Genomic DNA, 19,770 nt, shown 5'->3' on the forward strand with positions numbered 1-19,770 from the left:
TACTAATCTGAATACGACCACGATTGTCTTTCTCAGCTTTTGGTAGGCGTCAGACATCGGAAAGGCACGACGCACACTCTTTTCTAGCCAATCCCAGAAAGAGTCTAAGTGGTCCTCCGATCAGGGATCTGGAAGTCCGTTCCCCAGCTTCCCCACTATGAAGTTAAAGAGGTGTCTTCCAACGAGATACGCATATAATCTCTTCGCGTCCCGTTTGTCGTATGCGACACTTGGAACTGGTAAGGAATTGTCTGCGTGTAGAACCTATGTAACATCAATTATACTCGAATCAGCTTCTAAGAGGTATAACGACCTACCACAGCAAATTTCGGCGCTCTGAAGAGTCAGTTATCGAAGTCAGCTGTAGTGTACCTGATGTCTGCAAGGAATGAACAGGAAAATGATATCTAGTTTTTGTAAGTGTGTGCTTTTATTCATTTATTCGCGCCCTAACTGCCTTGAATCGATGCTATTTTGTTGTCGTCAGACTGTTAATGGAATATTAGCCCCTTGTTGCACTAAGACACACTTTTCAAAATTTATTGCATGTGTTTCATGGGTTTGTCGTTCATGACGCAATGGATTTGTACCCCGTAAAATCGTTTCTTTATTTGTAAATATTCAGCTGTAATTTTTTATGAGATTTAGCACTTTTCGCTATTATTGAGTGATAATAAGTAACTAAACTCCACCGAACAAGTTATGAATGCCCAACGACACCGACTGGTCGCCGTGACATCCTCAGTCCACAGGCGTCACTGGAAGCTGATATTGCCGGCCGGAGTGGACGAGCGGTTCTAGGCGCTACAGTTTGGAGCTGCGCGACCGCTACGGTCGCAGGTTCGAATCCTGCCTCGGGCATGGATGTGTGTGATGTCTTTAGGTTAGTTAGGTTTGAGTAGTTCTAAATTCTAGGGGACTGATGACCTCAGAATGTAAGTCCCATAATGCTCAGGACAATTTGAACCATTTGAAGCTGATATTGAGGGCATGTGGTCAGCACACCTCTCTCCCAGCCATATGTCAGCTTAGAAGACAGGAGCCTCTACTTCTCAATCAAGTAGCGCCTTAATTCGCCTCATGCGGGCTGAGTGCGCCCCGCTTACCAACAGCACTCGGCAGACCGTATGGTCACCCATCCAACTTAGCTTTGATGATCTGACGGCAACCGAAGCGGCAAGCCCGTTGACAGTGATAATGAAGCACTTATAATAATAACGATAATAATAGTAATAGTAGTAATAAAAGAATAATTGCTTGAAAGAAGATAAAACAAGTAAAAATATTTCCTTACTGTCAGAAGATGAGATAGTCATGAGCTGCGAAACTATTCAACTTTGATGGAAATCTGTCGTAACTCTATTGAGATATCAGGCTGTGATGAGACCTTCGTCCCGTATGCTGACACAGGATCAGTAGTTGTGTCCTCTGATGACAATTCAGACGTGGCGGATGGCGGATGCACAATTACTTCTGCCAAAACGATGAAGTAGTCCTCCTTGGCGCGACACAGATGCGTTTGAGCCCTTGCCACCTGGTCCAGCTTTTAAAGAAGCAGCTCGGGTAGAACAAGAGAACCTATCACACCAGCACTTCAAAAAATACATCACAGCAGAAATTTTTGAATAGATCTCCATGTGTTCTGACGAGATGTTTGTCGTACATACCGACGGGTCACTGAACACAGGAGCTGCAGAAATAAAGCTATTTTCTGGCATTCCCGTTAAGATGTATCTTGGACATCCTAGAGTGCACACGGTTTCCTCTAAATGAGATTGTGACTATATTTGCCTTCAGCATTATCAACTGAATGATTTCCATCGACTGGTTTTCTTTTCATCACAATGTTACGAAATATAAAATCAGTTCAATACTCAAATCCATTTCTACAATTTGCTTGCCATAAATGCCAGTGTGTTGAATATCAATCAGCGTTTTTTGGAAAATAAAGCCAATAATTTTTCAATTCACAGTTTCTTAAACTTGATGGTCAAGTGATTAAATTTTATAGAAATATTAGATGGATAATAATTTTTTTCTGCTAGCGGGTCTGAAGGCGATAACGAAATGGGAAACGAGTGTAGCCCTGTTCCCACGTACAGACCTATTTGTCGAAAATTATGGAAACTTTGTTGGACTTCGCACACCATTGTCACGGGAAGGGCACACATTGGAAATTTGTAGAGGCACAAGTGGCTATTTCTTTTGCTTGAAGAAAGGTGTGTGAAGACCACACACAGCAGGATAACGGCAAATGCACAGATGAGGACTCCACGTAAAGGTTACTGAGAAGCAGAGTTCTCACCCTTTCCACCAATGGTTTCCTGTTCTGCTATAGAGGACAGCGGTTTTCCACTCCGCTGCGAAGGTTGAGCTAGGAGGGTAATCATGTCTGCTAGCGTAGGTGCCGCCTTCTGAGTGACTAGCATCTCTTCCAAAGCGTGTGAAAACTCCTGTTTTCACTCGAACGAAAAGGAATTCCCTGGAGAAGACCAGATGATTTAATGGGAAAAAACTGCTACAAGAATGAAATGTTAGATTAGGTACAAAGTAGTGGATACTCCATGTTGCTACACGCCACCACTAACCATTCATGAAATCAGTGCGCAATCCGGTGAAAAGCTGATAAGTAAAAACTGAATCGGAAAATAAATGAAACAAGAGAGTCTCGTATGCAAATTCAGTATGCAAATAGGATAAAATGTGAGGTAAATGGCCTGACAAAGGCCGCCGCTTCGCAACCCATGAGCCTAATCAGAATGTTTGCTACTTTAAGTTATTTAGACATAATACTTTCCTCTAGAATGGTGACTTGTTGATGCAAACGGCAGAAAACCAAAATACTGGTACATTCATCTAAGGTATCCTTATACGCCAAAAATTTATTTTAAAATCTACATTTTTGGATAGTGAAGCTGCCTGGATTATCATGAAACACGTCCTTTCATTGATTGAGAGATTAGTAAATGAAAGGCTGGTACAATGAAAAGTGTCAGATATGTACATACCTTTATACATGTCTATACATTTTATCTTACTGAAAATTAACTTAAGAAACCAATTTAGATCCATCACTCCGCAGAATTTTGAAAATATTAAACTCATGTAAACCAGGTAGGTGTTCCTAGAATGAAATTTGCACTCTACAGCGGTGTGTGCACTAGAAACATCCCCCAGGCTGTGGCTAAGCCATGTTTCCGCAATATCCTTTCTTTCAGGAGTGCTAGTTCTGCAAGTTTCGCAGGAGAGCTTCTGTGAAGTTTGGAAGGTAGGAGACGAGGTACTGTCGGAATTAAAGCTATGAGGACAGGGCGTGAGTCGTGCTTGGGTAGCTCAGTTGAAAGCACTTTCCCGCGATAGACAAAGGTCCCGAGTTCGAGTCTCGGTGCGGCACACAGTTTTAATCTGCCAGGAAGTTTCAGGTAGGTGTTTTATAAGTACAGATTCCAAGTTTCTTGGGATTTTAAATGTGTCTTTTGCTCAGCATTGAGCCTTCGATTTTCTGTTCTCTTTCTTTGCTGTTCTATGTTTCAAGTTTTGGTTCGATTTTGTAATTCTACAAATATACAGTGTCGTTCTAATCTGTCTGTAACCTGTTCTTTATACAGTGCAAAAATACTTGGTGGTCAGGTCAGAATCGAATATAAAACAAGACTAATGAATGAAAACTCACTCTGCTGTAGTACTGAGATATGCAATCGCTTCCTAAATATGTTATGTCATGAGCACTTGGATTCCATGGGGGAAGATAACAGCATGGACAGTGGAATGTTACACTGTCAGACTATGATAATGCGAACTCGGTTCCAAAAAACGAGTACTTTTACAATAGCAATATGTGAAGAAATTTAGATAGTGTAGAACACTCGAAAGGCTATAGTGCCACAGTCAAACTAGTAGCGTATCGGCGCTTGTTATTGTGGACTGCGAAGCTAAACCTGTCCGTGCACTCCTTGCAACAGGACGTGGCACTTACCCGTGCTGTACTCAACAACAGGTCGTCTGCTGCTACTGTGGTGCAGATTAATGATGCTATTAGCCCAGTGTGGAGTGCTACACCTGCTCGCACGCTTCACCAACACTCAGGCTGAGGAATGCGCTGTTACGACACGCAGGGTTGGCAAGCCGGGGGGCGCGTCTAACAGCCTCTGAGCAAGGCGCCCGTCCTGTTTGCCACTATGAATACTCATTGCGCCGCCATTATTAAATTGAAATTTATCATTTAAAACTAACTTTTAATGTGCCATGAACTTTAGTTGTTACTGTGCACTGATGTAAAGAAAAATTATATCTCTATCGTAATGAAATTCTATTTTAATATATGTTTTGTAGGTTTCACTCTACACTGTAGTAACTCTGTTGTGCAATTGTTTCATGTGGTTCGACAATGCAGTGCTATATGAGAGAAACAAGAGAAACAAAGAAGCCTGGGTGAATACCCCTACCTGGTGCGCTGGTGAGAGACCAATCATTCACATACATCTTACCTCAGCCGACGACGTCGCCTGAATCAAATTCTTGGATCCGTGGTACCCGGTAACCGTCTGTTGCAACCTCCAACCACTACCAGAACATAATATCTAATGAACTGTTCCATTCCAACGACGTGAAACAAGAAAGAAATATAAACATTATAACCTTTATATGTAATGCCGTAACAGATAAAATGATAAACTTTACTTAAATTACAGCTTGTTTCAAAACCATGCTTCCTGAATAACTATAATATATTGGTATTATCATTTTTAGTAGTTGCATGAGGGCTTAATTAAATAGAATGCTAATAATTTTAATTTTAGTCGCTGTTTGTCCGATTACGCAGTCTCGTAACCGTTTGGCCCTGAATAATATTAGCAAGCAATCTGACTGCAGAGAATAACAACAAAGAATGAAAGGAAATTTCCGTTAACACAATTAATTAATTAAGTCCCCAGCAACTATAAAAGCTACGAAACAATAAAGCACAAATGTAACTGTTCTGTGTGTGGAAGTGTGATTCAACGTACACATCTGGCACGGTTCTTCCTCAATACGACAAGATGCTTTAAACGCCATTTACAATGAAGTAATTTAAAAATCCAGAAATACTATGACTGCAGATAGAAACCAGAATTACAGTCTAATACAAGAACACGAGCCAGATGCTTTGTTGACTGAACCTGTGACGAAGAGGCATTGTTATTTAGGACATGTACAATAAAAAAAAATTCTTTGCCTACATATATATTGACGAAAAACACACTCTGATCATTACAACATCCCCAATACAACAACATATGGTGTCTTGCCGAACAGAACAACTGTGACGTCAGTATAACACTTGAAGAGCTTTAACTGTAGAGGTGACTTTGACATGCCGTCAGCAGGTGCGTGAGAGTGATGGCTCGTGCTGGCTTGCATCCAGTGGTGGCTCATGATGGCGTCGACGTGCGCGTACCCTTGGACATGCTCACAATTAGTACTCTAACTACGGCTACCTCAGAACTACCACTGCCCACAGCAACATCTCAACAAGCACTTGGGCCTACCTCAGAACTACAACTGCCCACAGCAACTTCTCAGCTGCAACTGCCAGTGGAGGCGGCTGAATAATACTCTCTGGCGCAATCTCTGGCGCTGTGACTCAGTGTAGCCACCTTTCATAATGCTTTTGATACTTTGTTCCTACGGTGTTCATCGTGACACGTCCAGACGTCCGAACATTCAGGCATCGGAAGAATGCAAACATCAGCATCTCATTCTAAATTATATATTATTTTCCAGATATATGTGGATGGAAGAGACACGCTTGGTTTAATAGCAGACTTATGAAACTGCTACATATACAAAGAGAACTTCATCATACATTGAAGAGAAGTCAAAACTTAGCAGGCAAATAAAAGCTGAACGAAGCAAAAATGAGCGTAAGGAGAGTAGTAAGAGAAGTACTGAATGACTTCGAAACTAAAATTTTGTCAACCAATCAGACTAAAAACCCTAAACCAGTCGAAATCATCTGTTCGATTACTCGGTTAACATACAGTTACTGGAACGGAAGATAACAGAGAGAAGACCGAAGTATTGAATTTGGTCTTACGAAATTGTTTCACGGTGGAGAAAGGTAATACGGTGCCTGCTTTCAATCATCGTACGAATGTCGAACATCGAAACGGCAGATATTCAGATAACCGATCGCCAAATAGAAAAGCAACTACAATCGCTTAGCCGGCCGGGGTGGCCGAGCGGTTCTAGGCGCTACAGTCTGGAACCGCGCGACCGCTCCGGTCGCAGGTTGGACTCCTGCCTCGGACATGGATGTGTATGATGTCCTTAGGTTAGTTAGGTTTAAGTAGTTCTAAGTTCTAGGGGACTGATGACCTCAGCTGTTAAGGCCCATTGTGCTCAGAGCCATTTGAACCATTTCAGCTCTGTAAATCACATTTAAGTGCCTGGCAGAGGGTTCACCGAACCACTTCACAATTCTCTATTATTCCAATCTCGTATAGCTCACGGAAAGAATGAACACCTGTATCTTTCCGTACGAGCTCTGATTTCTCTTATTTTATCCTGGTGATCGTTCCTCCCTATGTAGGTCGGTGTCAACAAAATATTTTCGCGTTCGGGGGAGAAAGTTGGTGATTGCAATTTCGTGAGAAAATTCCGTCGCAACGAAAAACGCCTTTCTTTTAATGATTTCCAGCCCAAATCCTGTATAATTTCTGTGACATTCTCTCCCATATTGCAGCATAATACAAAACGTGCTGACTTTTTTGAACTTTTTCGATGTACTCCATCAATCCTATCTGGTAAGGATCCCACGCCGAGCAGCAGTATTCTAAAAGAGGATGGACAAGTGTAGTGTAGGCACTCTCCTTAGTAGATCTGTTACATTTTCTAAGTGTCCTGGCACTAAAACGCAGTCTTTGGTTAGCCTTCCCCAGGCGTAGTCGAGCGGTTCTAGGCGCTACAGCTTGGAACCGTGCGACCTCTACGGTCGCAGGTTCGAATCCTGCCTCGGGCATGGATGTGTGTGATGTCCTTAGGTTAGTTAAGTTTAAATAGTTCTAAGTTCTAGGGGACTGATGATCTCAGACGTTTAGTCCCATAGTGCTCAGAGCCAGTTGAACCTTCCAATTAAAGTTGTTCGTTATTGTAATACCTAGGTGTTCAGCTGAATTTATGGCTTTTAGGTTAGATTGATTAATCGAGTAACCGAAGCTTGAGTTCCTTTTAGCATTCATGTGGATGACCTCACACTTTTCGTTATTTAGGGTCAACTGCTACTTTTCGTACCATTCAGGTATCTTTTCTAAATCATTTTGCAGTTTGTTTTGATCTTCTGATAACTTTATTAGTTGATAAACGACAGCGTCATCTGCAAACAACCGAAGACGGCTGCTCACATTGTCTCCCAAACTGTTTATATATATAAGTAACAGCAAAGGGCCTATAACACTACCTTGGGCAACGCCAGAAATCACTACTGTTTTACTCGATGACTTGTCGTTAATTACTACGAACTGTGGCCTCTGACAGGAAATCACAAATTCAATCACATAACTGCGACGATATTCCATAAGTACGGAATTTCACTACGAGCCACTTGTGTGATACAGTGTCAAAAGCGTTCCGGAAATCCATAAATACGGAATCTATCTGAAATCCCTTGTCAATAGCACCCAACACCTCATGTGAATAAAGAGCTAGTTGTGTTTCAAAAGAACGATGTTTTCTAAACCTAAGTAGACTGTGTGTCTATCGACAGTTTTCTTCGAGGTAATTCATAATGTTCGAACACAATACCTATGTTCTAAAATCCTGCTGCATATCGACGTTAACGATATGGGCCTGTAATTTAGTGGATTACTCCTACTACCTTTCTTGAATATTGGTGTGACCTATGCAACTTTCCAGTCTTTGGGTACGGATCTTTCATCGAGCGAACGGTTGTGTATGTTTGTTAAGTATGGAGCTAATGCATACTCCGAAAGGAACCTAATTGGTATACAGTCTGGATCAGAAGACTTGCTTTTATTAAGAGATTTAAGTTGCTTCACTACTCTGAGGATATTTGCTTCTACGTTACTAATGTTGGCAGCTGTTCACGATTCGAATACTGGAATATTTACTTCATCTTCTTTTGTGAAGGCATTTCGGAAGGCTGTGTTAAGTAACTCTGCTTTAACAGCACTGTCTTCGATAGTTTATGTCAATATTCTCGCTGATCAAATGTCGCCCTTTCTTCTACTTCTCCTCTCAGGCCTCCAGTTGCATGTCTACGTGCCAACTAAATCACCGGACATTTTCCCATAGGAAATGTCTGGGACTATTTGGACCAGCAGATGAAACGTAGTAATTAACATCCCCTCAATTTACTGCCTCTATGGCAGGGTCGGCCACGGCCTGCAGAACTGCACGCATGCACGATGCGCTGCATACACGTCGCCCAAGGCTCTGCCTGTCTCGACTTCAACTGTCCTTCTCGGAAGCACTTTGTAGAGCGCGACATTCCGTTTAGCAGTGCGGTGCGGCTTTTTTTGGACGACACGACAGTCTTCAGGTCCACAGAATCGCGGTGTCAACGCTATTCATCCTTCGCTCTTTGTCCGAGGTATAAGGGAACTTCACAAGTCGAGTGGCTGTTTTCACGGAAACAGGCTGTCAAGCGACCTAATGTCACAAACTTTAAAAATGAATGTAAATGACAGAGAAACATGAGAACTCTCACACGTGTGATGCAGCCACATAATCGATGGGTACAGCCACTTTTACTGTGGAACGACATTACAGCACCATTTAGAAAGAATTTAAGGATTTAGTTGACAAAGAAATTCCAAAAAATTGTAATGACTGACAGACGATTTGTATGGCATCCATCGTTCTGTTTATCAAGAGACTCTTTGTGGTAAATTTTCAGGTGTGGAGCACGTGATTGTTGGTATAAACAACAAGTTTCCTCAAGTCGAACGCCTTGTTCCAGCATTAGTTAGTTAGAACGTTCGTTAAGTCAAGGGGCATGTCAGGAACGAATTTAAAACCCGCTATTGTTGAATTTCGGAAGGAAAAACAAAAGCAGGGACGAATATTAGAATATCAAGAATAGATTGTAGACCTCGCATTTCGGTGTACATGCGTACTCACTTAAATTTGTGGTAGGTTCCTATGGGGCCAAACTGCTGAGGTCATCGTTCTCTAGGCTTACACACTGCCTAATCTAACTTAAACTAATTCACTCCCATGCCCGAAGGAGGACTCGAACCTTCGACGGGGGGAAGCTGCGCGAACCGTCTCAAGGAGCCCGAGACCGCGCGGCTGGGACCTCACTATCTGCAGTAATACACTAAAAGTTGACAAACAACTGAGTTCTGACAAACTGCCTGTTGGCTCCTGTCTTGGGTTCTCTGGCCGACGTTCGTCTGACGATTTTTCTGACGTTTCGTCAGAAAAACGCGTTGTGACGGGGACAAATATTGACAAAAAGCACTGTCCATTTCACCAAGCTCACTGGCGCTAAAGAAGCCACGATTTTTTAAAGTTTTCACTGTGGTCTTGGGAGAATCACAAGTAAGGTTTTGATGACACTACGAATCTTACATCTGTTCTCGAGCTGTTTTCGAGACCGTTTGCCGCTTCAGTCGAAAGTGCCCCTGTGCATGTACAGACGGAACTAATCGTTCTGCGATTTAATTCCAGTTTTTCTTTTAAAAAACTGTTTTACGTTAAAGCTCTCCAGGATTTCTACGTTGGTTTTCTCAGGACGAGTTTCCACGTCTCCATAATGAGGTTGCAAAACTGCTACAGTATTTGGGTCAACACATGCCTGTGAAAGGCTCTTACGAATGTGATATTAAACAAGTTACGATTTGGTGGCAACCCGAGTGCGAAAATTTGCGAAGTTGTGTGCGTCTGTCCTTAAGCCGATAGTTGATACCGGAAAACAAATTTATTGTGTCTTCAGAGCTCCAAAGGTAATTGAATACTACTGAAAATTTGTTCTGTTAGTGATCCGTGTTGTTGAGAAATATGAAATACGAAACCAAGCTGCATGCAATGGGACTGCATTCCCATCTAAATGCGATACGTTCGCAGTTTCCCGCCCTTCTCCATGCTATCGCTCAGTCAGCATGATACGGTGGTGGGGGAAGCGTGCAGCCAGATGAGAGAGCCCCACACGCATGTGAGAGCACTGCGCACATGGGTAACACTCTGCCGTCCCTGATTTTTAGGATCATATCCTCAATGAGCGGTTTCATCTGGATATGGCATACCTCGAGAAACTTCAGGACTCTCTTCCTCGGCAAATAAAGAGACTCTGCGACAGTGTAGTGGGATGATCTCTCCTGGAAGGGACAAATTTTTTGTCCAGTATGATTACCTGAACCTCATTCAAATGTTAAACTCCATATGCCGTATCCCAGGGAAATAATTAGGCAGTGTGTCGTGCCGGCTTCCATGAGGGCGCGCGCGTGATCCTACTGGAACCGCTTGTAGGCGTGTTTCAACGACTCTAGCCCCCGTCATATCATTTTTGCGGCGTTGTGTGTTCCCTCTGAGGTATGTAGTGGCGATTGGTATGTCGTACACGGAGCTAGACAGGTGTGCCTGAGTACTCGGTTTGCAGGCGATTGCAGCGAGTTAACGCCGTCGACCGTTGGCTTGTGGGGGCCCACGTTTTCCTGCAGCGTTGACAGTTGCTATCGGCGGGTTGGGTGGACAAGGAGCGGCTCTCGACGCGTGCAACCTGGTTACGACGTGAATCAGTCAACTTTGGTGTCCTTAATAAGCCGAAATGTATTGAACAACTGCTCAGCAACCACGAGGAGCCGGGCAGTAATATCCGATGCCTGCTGGACTCCTGAAGCTACTGGGCCTCCTTAGCACTTACTTGAAATTATCTATGAAGACTATTAAAAATGGTTAAGTCTGTCCGTTGTGAGATGGACAGTAATTCAGTGTCTTTATACTTTTCGTTTCGGTCTGTATGTCTCAATCTGGAGGTTTCCGTAGGCACCAACGTAGTATTTTGCGATGTTAATTTTGTACTTGAAATCATGGTTTATTATTATTATTATTTGATTCTACTGATGGTAATTTCTATTTATTGTAGACCTCACAGGCATTCCTGGGGCGAGTGATTGGATTTGGTCTGTAACTAAAGTTGTATGCGCTCAGCCTAAATGTACGCACGTGTGGGTCCTGTGTGTGTGCGTGTTTGTATTTGCACATTCTCTTAGTCTGTGTTGAGGAGCCCTTCAGGTTATAGGTGTAAAGTTTAACCGGCTATCTGCCGCTTGCGTATCCCAATTAAAGCGTCTATTAACCCCAACGAGGCTCCAGTGAAGGTATACCTTGGTTTTTTAAATCTTGTTTGAATTATTATTTAATTATTCTTTTAAAAGACCTTATACATTGTTTCCTGTTATTGCTGGGGACGTACAAAAATGGTTCAAATGGCTCTGAGCACAATGGGACTTAATTTCGGAGGTCATCAGTCCCCTAGAACTTAGAACTACTTAAATCTAACTAACCCAAGGACATCACACACATCCATGCCTTAGGCAGGAGTTGAACTTGCGACCGTAGCGGTCGCGCGGTTCCAGACTGTAGCGCCAAGAGTCGTCCAGCCACAACGGCCGGCGCTAGTAACGTTAAGGAGAGGTTTACTATCTTTTGGTTCAAAAAATAGATTTTTTTAAATTGCATTTTTGGATCCATAAAACTGTTTGGATTCCACCCCTAAAACGGTTTTTCCCAATGCAGAACGGAAATGTTTGTTATTCGCAGTTGAATACAATAATGTACCTGCCTGAAGTCGGCCTCTTTCACGCACCAGTTTTTTTTCTTTCGGAGGTCGAGTTATTGTACCGGTACTTGGGAGGAACACACAACATTCAAATGAAAGTTTGAACACGTGCGTTTGGAAGTTAGCCCCCAAGCCTTTGCATTCTGGTGGAGGTTGCGACTTTCCTGGCAGTGAGCAGCTTCAACGAAGGGTATTCAGCAATTCTGAAGACCATGACAACGATGGACGTCACCCTGGGACTCTATTCCACCCACTTCGACAAGCATTCGGACGACCACCGGATTCAAGCGGCCGAAAACCGCTTGCCACCGGCCTTACGAGCGCCTCTGGAGCAGCGCAGGATGGCCCAGATCGAGCAGAACGCCCTCTTCGAGGAAGAGGAAGGACTAGTTTATGGATCCGGAATAGCAGATTGAACGTATGTTGCATAATATTGCGTTTATATGTAGACGCGTTTTCTCGAAACGACATTTTTTTTATATATATCGCGCGGCATGGTAATTTCCAATATACTGAACCGACTGGCATGATTCTTCGTTTCCGACGAAGCTAACGAAATTGTCTAGCAGTTGTACCTCTTATATTCCTATCCATCAACTATAAATATTTTTACTTGGCCGACGAAGCTGAAAAATCGAGGGAAAAAAAACTATTTTCTTCAAATGTCCGTCATTTTGTTTCCAATTTTCCAAATAACTTAAGCTAGGTACAACTCCTAAAGAATCTTATATACTTCGCTATCGTTAACTCGATTTTGATTTCAGACAAACCAGATGACCTGTGACATACCGCGCGTGGAGGTGTACATCGAAATTTTGTTTCGTTCCGACGGCACTTCCGCCTTTGCTCTTGGAAATTTCCGGTAGACAAAATTCCAGTTTGTAGAGGAAGTATCAATAAACATATTGACCAAATTTGACATTGATATCTATAACACATCGCCAGAAAAAAATTCTCAAAAAACATGCTTTTTTCGGACCAAATATAGTAAACCTCCCCTTAACTTGCAATGTTATGTGCGGAGGACTGCTACCTAACGGAACTTTCAATAGTTGGATTTTTCCCTTTTAAGCATTACTGTGTACGTTAATTTTTGTCAAACGTCATTTGCTACTTGTTGTTTGGTACATGCTGACAGCCTTTTATCGGCAGCGGTCGAGACGTTGGTGTTCCGCTGGTCCGGGGCATGGACGCGTTTTCTTCTGCTTCGGCGGCCTTTCGTCGTCGCACGAGGCCTAAGTGTTGACAGGTCACACGCGATTCTGCCGATCACCCGTTCCAGCCTCGAGTTGAGTGGTTTGTTGTCATTCTTTAGACATCGCGCCACGGCAGGGGTGTCGCCGGATTAGGAAGTAATAGACTCAGTATTTGTGTTATTGTAAGGTGCTTGTGGGCGTGTGGTGAAAGCGTGTGGGCAAACTGAGCACTGAATGTCTCGATTTCTTTCAAAAAAATAAGGGTTCAATTGTTATTATCAATTTCAGGGGTCTGGTAGTTTATTGAAGTACTAAATTTGATTTATGTGGAACAGGCCTGTGGCCAATCAGTGAAATACTACTGATGCTAAGATTTTACATGTGGGTAGGCTTTGGGCAGCTTGGCCGTATCTTGTCTACATGGGAGCTTAATGACCAGTGGGAATGTACGCAATTTCATTTTTTTACTTAGTGTTTGCTGAACGTATATGCAAGTCCCGTTGTGGGATCAGCCCACAGCTGTGATCTAGTTGCGGGGACAGAGTGCCACCGCCACTGTATTTAATTAATTTTTTACTGTTGATCCACCACTGCACTGCATAGTTAACATTTTATTCGAGTGCTATTTGTAATTTTATGTATCATGCAAGTGTCCTGATACATTAATTTAAAAATCTTAATTATTTGTATGTATATGGGAACTGTCAGTTAGGTCATGATAGAATTGTTATTAAAAAAGAATATTTGTTTGGGAATGATAAATGACGCGTCAGGTTGGACCGTCCGTCCAAGTGTTTTCCTTAAATTAATGCCGATCCTTGTTCTGGGTCTCAGATGTGTTAGATATAATGATGTGAGATGGTCACTATACAACTTTCAAGGGTCAAAATACACAGAAAGGAAAAAATAGCATCACCAAAAGTAATTAAAATTGAGCCATGAAATATAGGGAATACATTTATCTAGGTAACATACTGCAAGATCAAATGGTTCAAATGGCTCTGAGCACTATGGGACTTAACATCTGAGGTCATCAGTCCCCTAGAACTCAGAACTACTTAAACCTAACTGACCTAAGAACGTCACACACATCCTTGCCCGAGGCAGGATTCGAACCTGAGACCGTAGCGGTCCCGCGGTTTCAGACTGAAGCGCCTAGAACTGCTCGGCCACAACGGCCGGCTACTGCAAGATGACAGGTTCATTTAAGGGTGAGATAAGCCACCGCAAATGTGAATTGCTGGTACAGTAACAACCGGTGTAACCGCCAGAATGTTGACTGCAAGCATACAAACGTGCATGGACTGTACTGTACAGGTGTCGGATGTCAGTTTGTGGGATGGAGTTCCATACCTATTGCACTCGGTCTGTCAATACAGGGACGGTTAATGCTGTTTGTGGATGACGCTGAAGTTGTCGTCCGATGATGTTCCATATGTGCTCCATTGGAGCGAGATCTGGTGATTGAACAGTCGAAGGCAGCAGGTCGTCACTCTGTAGAGGATGCTGGGTTACAACAGCGGTATGTGGGCGAGCGTTATTCTGTTGGAAAACTACCCCCTCACTGCTGTTCATGAACGGCAGCATGACAGGTCGAATCACCAGATTGACGTACAGATTTGTAGTCAGGGTACGTGGGAGTACCACGAGAGTGTTCCTGCTGTCATATGAAATCGAACTCCAGGTGGCTTGCTGGCACTCAACTGGCCTCTTCCTGACCAACACACGGCCCTCAATGGCACCGAGACAAAACTAGCTTTCATCAGAAATCACAACAAACCTCCACCCTGCCCTCAAATGAGCTCTCGCTTGACACCAATGAAGTTGCAAATGGAGGTAGTTTGCCGACAGTGGAAAGCACGCTGCAGGGCGTGTGGCTCGCAGCTGCCTTTGAAGTAAGCTATTTGTAACAGTTCATTGTATCACTGTGGTGACAACTGATGCACAAGTTGCTGCTGCAGATGCAGTACCATGCGCCAGAACCATACACCAAACACGATGGTCTTCCCTCTCTGTAGTGTCATGTGGTCATCTGGAACGTTGTCTTCTTGCGACCGTACATTCTCGTGACCACGGCTGCGAGCGATCATGTACAGTGGCTACATTGCTGCAAAGCCTTTCTGCACTATCGCAGAAGAAACATCCAGCTTCTCGTAGTCCAATTATACGACCTCATTCAGATACAATGAGGTGTTGATAACGGCATCTTTGTCGCCTTAAAGGCATTCTTGACTAACATCAACACGCCACGTCCAGTCTCAAAGCACGCCACGTCCAGTCTCAAAGGTAACAAACGCTCACGACCGTAACAACGTGTATTTAACACAAACATTATCTGTGTCCTCATAGTGGCGCTACTAGGGCCACAAATATGCTACTGGCGTGAAATTTGAATAAACATATTTCATAATACACTCATGCTCATAAATTAAGGATAATTGGAGAATGTGGTGCCACACAATGTGGCGCTACACAAAACTGGAGCTAATAGCATAGGCACATAGGGAACACACACGACACAGATCTGTAAGTCCACAGCACTGGTGATAAGTTGAGCAAACCGTCCTGAAACACATGTGCTACAAAACGTAACTGTTTCCCGCCCATGTACCCCGACATCAATATGGAATACTATCACCATGCACATGTACACAGGCCGCACAACGGTTTAGCATAATCTGGATCAGGTGGGCGAGCAGCTGCTGGGGTATAGCCTCCCATTCTTGCACCAGAGCCTGTCAGAACTCCTAAAGTGTCCTAGGGGTTTGAAGACGAGACGTGCAGCGATAAGTCGACCGAGAAAATCCCAGATTCGCTCGATGGGGTTTAGGTCTGGAGAACAGGCAGGCCACTCCATTCGCCAGATATCTTCTGTTTCAAGGTAATACTCCACCCCCATGGGAGATCAGTGGGGCCGTGCGTTATCATCCATCAGGAGGAAGGTGGGACCCCCTGCACCCCTGAAAATGCGGACATACTGCTGCAAAATGACGTCCCAGTACACCTGATCTGTTACAGTACGTCTGTCAAAGATGTGCAGGGGTGTACGTGCACCAATCATAATCCCACCCCACAGCATCAAACCACGACCTCCTTACAGGTCTCTTTCAAGGACATTAAGGGGTTGGTATCTGGTTCCTGGTTCACGCCAGATGAAAACTCGGCAAGAATCACTGTTCAGACTATACCTGGACTCATCTGTGAACATTATCTTGAATCATTGTTCCAATGACCATGTACTGCGTTCTTGACACCAGGCTTTACGGGTTGTCCTGTAACCAAGGGTCAGTGGAATGCACCTTGCAGGTCTCCGGGCGAATAAACCATGTCTGTCCTGTCATCTGTAGGCTGTGTGTCTGGAGACAACTGTTCCAGTGGCTGCGGTAAAGTCCCAAGCAAGGCTACCTACAGTACTCCGTGGCCGTCTGCGGTCACTGATGGTGAGATATCGATCTTCTGTGGACGTACTGTAGCGCCTGGGCACGTTTCCTGTCTGCTGGAATCATTGCCATAATCTTGAAATCACACTTTGTGGCACACGGAGGGCCCGTGCTAGGACCTGTTGTGTGTGACCTGTCTCCAGTCGCCCTAGTATTCTACCCCTCATAACGTCATCAATATGTGTTCTTTGAGCCTTTTTCAACACACAGTCACCATTAGCACGTCTCAAAACGTCTGCACACTTACTCGCTGCACCGTACTCTGACAAGCACCAACACACCTCTGCGTATGTAGACTGCTGCCAGCGCCACCGTGCGACGACGGCAGGTCCAATGCATCTCGTGGTCACACCCTGAGGTGATTTAAACCCGCCAACCCTCTACCAAAACGTTGTTTCACCATGTATCAGCATTTTTCTTAATTTATGGGCATGAGTGTAGATACATGCCTACCATTGTATATAAAAGATAAAGCGTTTTCTGAGCTGCAGCACAGAAAGAGAGACCTGTTGGTATAATTATGGCGCTTTACGGACACTAGAGTAGATAAGCTCACCTGACCGTTAGTGACAGTTTTTGCGTATTTGAGACGTCGTGCTGTAGTCGCATGGACTGCGGGCTGCCGGAATGTTGGCCGGCAGTTTGTTGTGCCCCCCTCGTCTGACTGTAAGCGGTATTCCATGTCCCGCCACCTCGCATGGAGAATCCGGGAGCGCGGCTGTCATGTCGTCATTATAACTGCACGCAACCCGCTGCGCCGTCCACCCTGCCCGTATCCTGACACCGGCAACGGCCCTTGTCAAATTCGCCCGTGCATTACGTTAAATCTCACATGAGACCACACACTTCTCTTTAGTTGCTTTTATTCGGAGAATGTTTGACACAGGCGGGTGAGGTAACTGGTAGGACGTTCGATCGATATATCTGTTCATTAAAAAATCTGCCACAAAAATTTAATTGGTGTGACAGACACAGACAGTAGCGCCAACATAGCTGAATCTGATAGCGGAGAGCGAGAATGTACGATACGATTCCAAATCTGGTGGAGAGTTGTCTTATTGTGGGTTGTCTTTTATGTTCCACTGTCCTGATCCTGTGCATCGGGGACGAACACAATCATCGATGTGGGCGTATGTATGCAGAAATGAAAGACGAAGACTGAAAGCAGCCTTTAGAACAACAATAATAATAACACTGTTGAATAAAGGCAAACGTTTGTTGATGGCAACTGTAAGATTTAGCCCGCATCTCGTGGTCGTGCGGTAGCGTTCTCGCTTTCCACGCCATGATTCCCGGGTTCGATTCCCGGCGGGTCAGGGATTTTCTCTGTCTCGTGATGGCTGGGTGGTGTGTGATGTCCTTAGGTTAGTTAAGTTTAAGTAGTTCTAAGTTCTAGGGGACTGATGACCATAGATGTTAAGTCCCATAGTGCGCAGAGCCATTTGAACCATTTTTTGTAAGATTTAGAGGAAACTTTTAACAGTTCTGACTGGAATGAACTATTAAGATTTTTGAATGTCCCAAGGACGAAATGTAGAGAGGGAAAGGCTACCTACAACTTATACGGGCTATGGTTTCAAGACTATGGTTACAAGAGTTGAAGGACATGAAAGGAAGCACTAATTGAGAAGGGAGTGAGAGTGTGTCGTAATCTATACCCGATATTATTCGATCTATACATTGACATGCAGTGAAAGAAAGCAAACAGAGTTTTGGAACGTGAATTAAAATTTAATGGGAAAAAACAGAAACCATGAGATTTGTGAATGATACTGTACTTACGTATCATACAACAGTGAACTTGGAAGAGCAGTTGAAGGAACTGGACACTGTCTCGCAGAAAGGTTATAAGACAAAAATCAACACAGGTGAAACAAAGGTAAAGAAATGTAGTAGACTGAAATTAGGCGATGCTGAGACAATCAGGTTAGGAGAAAGGGCACTAATAGTAGGCCATGAGTTTTTCTAAGGGGCACCAAAGCAACTGATGATGGCCGAAGCAGAGACGATATAAAATGCAGGCTGGCAATAGCAAGAAAAGCGTTTCTGAAAGAGAGGAAGTAGTTAACATCGAATATAAATTTAAATGTTAAAAGGTTTTTTCTGATTTCAGTTGAAAGAGCAGACACAGTTGTGACAAATTCCTTGAAAGATATATTTTTCTGCATCATCTATATCTACATCTACATGGACACGCTCAAGTCACATTTAAGTGCCTGGCAGAGAGTTCATCGAACCTCCTTCACAATTATTCTGTATTATTCTTATCTATCTAAACATGGAAAAAATGAACACCTGTATCTTTCCCTGATATTATTATGATGATAGTTTCTCCCAATGTAGGTCGGCGTCAACAAAATATTTTCGCGTTCGGAGAAGAAAGTTGGTGATTGAAATTTCGCTAGAAGGTTCCGCCAAACACAAAGAAAAACGTCCATCCCAAACCCTGTATCATTTAAGTGACACTTTCTCCCCTATTTCGCGATAATACAAAACATGCTGCACTTCTCTGAACTTTCTTGAGTACTCCGTCAATCCAACCTGGTAAGGATCCCACACAGCGCAGCACCATTCCAAAAGAGGACGGACAAGCGTAGTGGATGCACTGTCTTGGACCGATCTGTTACGTTTTCTGTGTCCCGCCAATAAAACGCCGTCTTTGGTTAGCCTTCCCCACAACATTTTCTGTGTGTTCCTTCCAATTTAAGTTGTTCGTAAGTGTAATTCCTAGGTATTTAATTGAATTTATGGTCATTAGATTTGACTGATTTATCATGTAACCGAAGTTTAACGGAGTCCTTTTCGCACTCATGTGGATGTCCTCAAACTTTTTGTTATTTATGCTCAATTCCCAATTTTCGCACCATACAGATGTCTTTTGTACATCGTTTTGCAATTTGTTTTGATCTTCTGATGACTTTACTAGTCGATAAACGACAGCGTCATGTGTAGACAACCTACGATGGGTGCTCAGATTGTCTCCCAAAGCCTTTTTTTATAGATGAGGAACAGGAAAGGACCTATAACACTACCTTGGGGAACGCCAGAAATCCGGTTTAGTTGATGACTTTCCTACGAACTGTGACCTATCTGACAATAAGTGACGAAACCTGTCACATAACTGAAACGACATTCCATAAGCACACAAATTCACTACAAGCCGCTTATGTGGTACAGTGTCAAAAGCCTTCCGGAAATCTAGAAATACGGAATCGATTTGAAATCCGTTGCCAATAGCACTCAAAACTTCGTGCGAGTAAAGAGCTAGTTTTGTTTCACAAGAACGATGATTTCTAGATCCGTGTTGACTGTGTGTCAATAAACCACTTTCTTCGAGGTAATTCATAATGTT

The 19,770-nt window shown here is 43.5% G+C and overlaps 1 protein-coding gene across 1 annotated transcript in view; it reads left to right on the top strand.

Moving 5' to 3' along the window:
• The window catches only part of LOC126274964 (pyruvate kinase-like), a 194,926-nt gene extending 176,371 nt beyond the window's left edge, over positions 1 to 18,555 (top strand). Inside the window, exon 8 of the mRNA XM_049977162.1 lies at positions 18,532 to 18,555. Within this exon, the coding sequence (XP_049833119.1) occupies positions 18,532 to 18,555 (24 nt within the window). The remainder of the gene's footprint in view (positions 1 to 18,531) is intronic.
• The last annotated feature ends 1,215 nt before the right edge of the window (positions 18,556 to 19,770 follow it).

Source organism: Schistocerca gregaria, chromosome 1 (genome assembly GCF_023897955.1).
Source record: "Schistocerca gregaria isolate iqSchGreg1 chromosome 1, iqSchGreg1.2, whole genome shotgun sequence".
In the NCBI taxonomy this organism is placed as follows: Eukaryota; Metazoa; Arthropoda; class Insecta; order Orthoptera; family Acrididae; genus Schistocerca; species Schistocerca gregaria.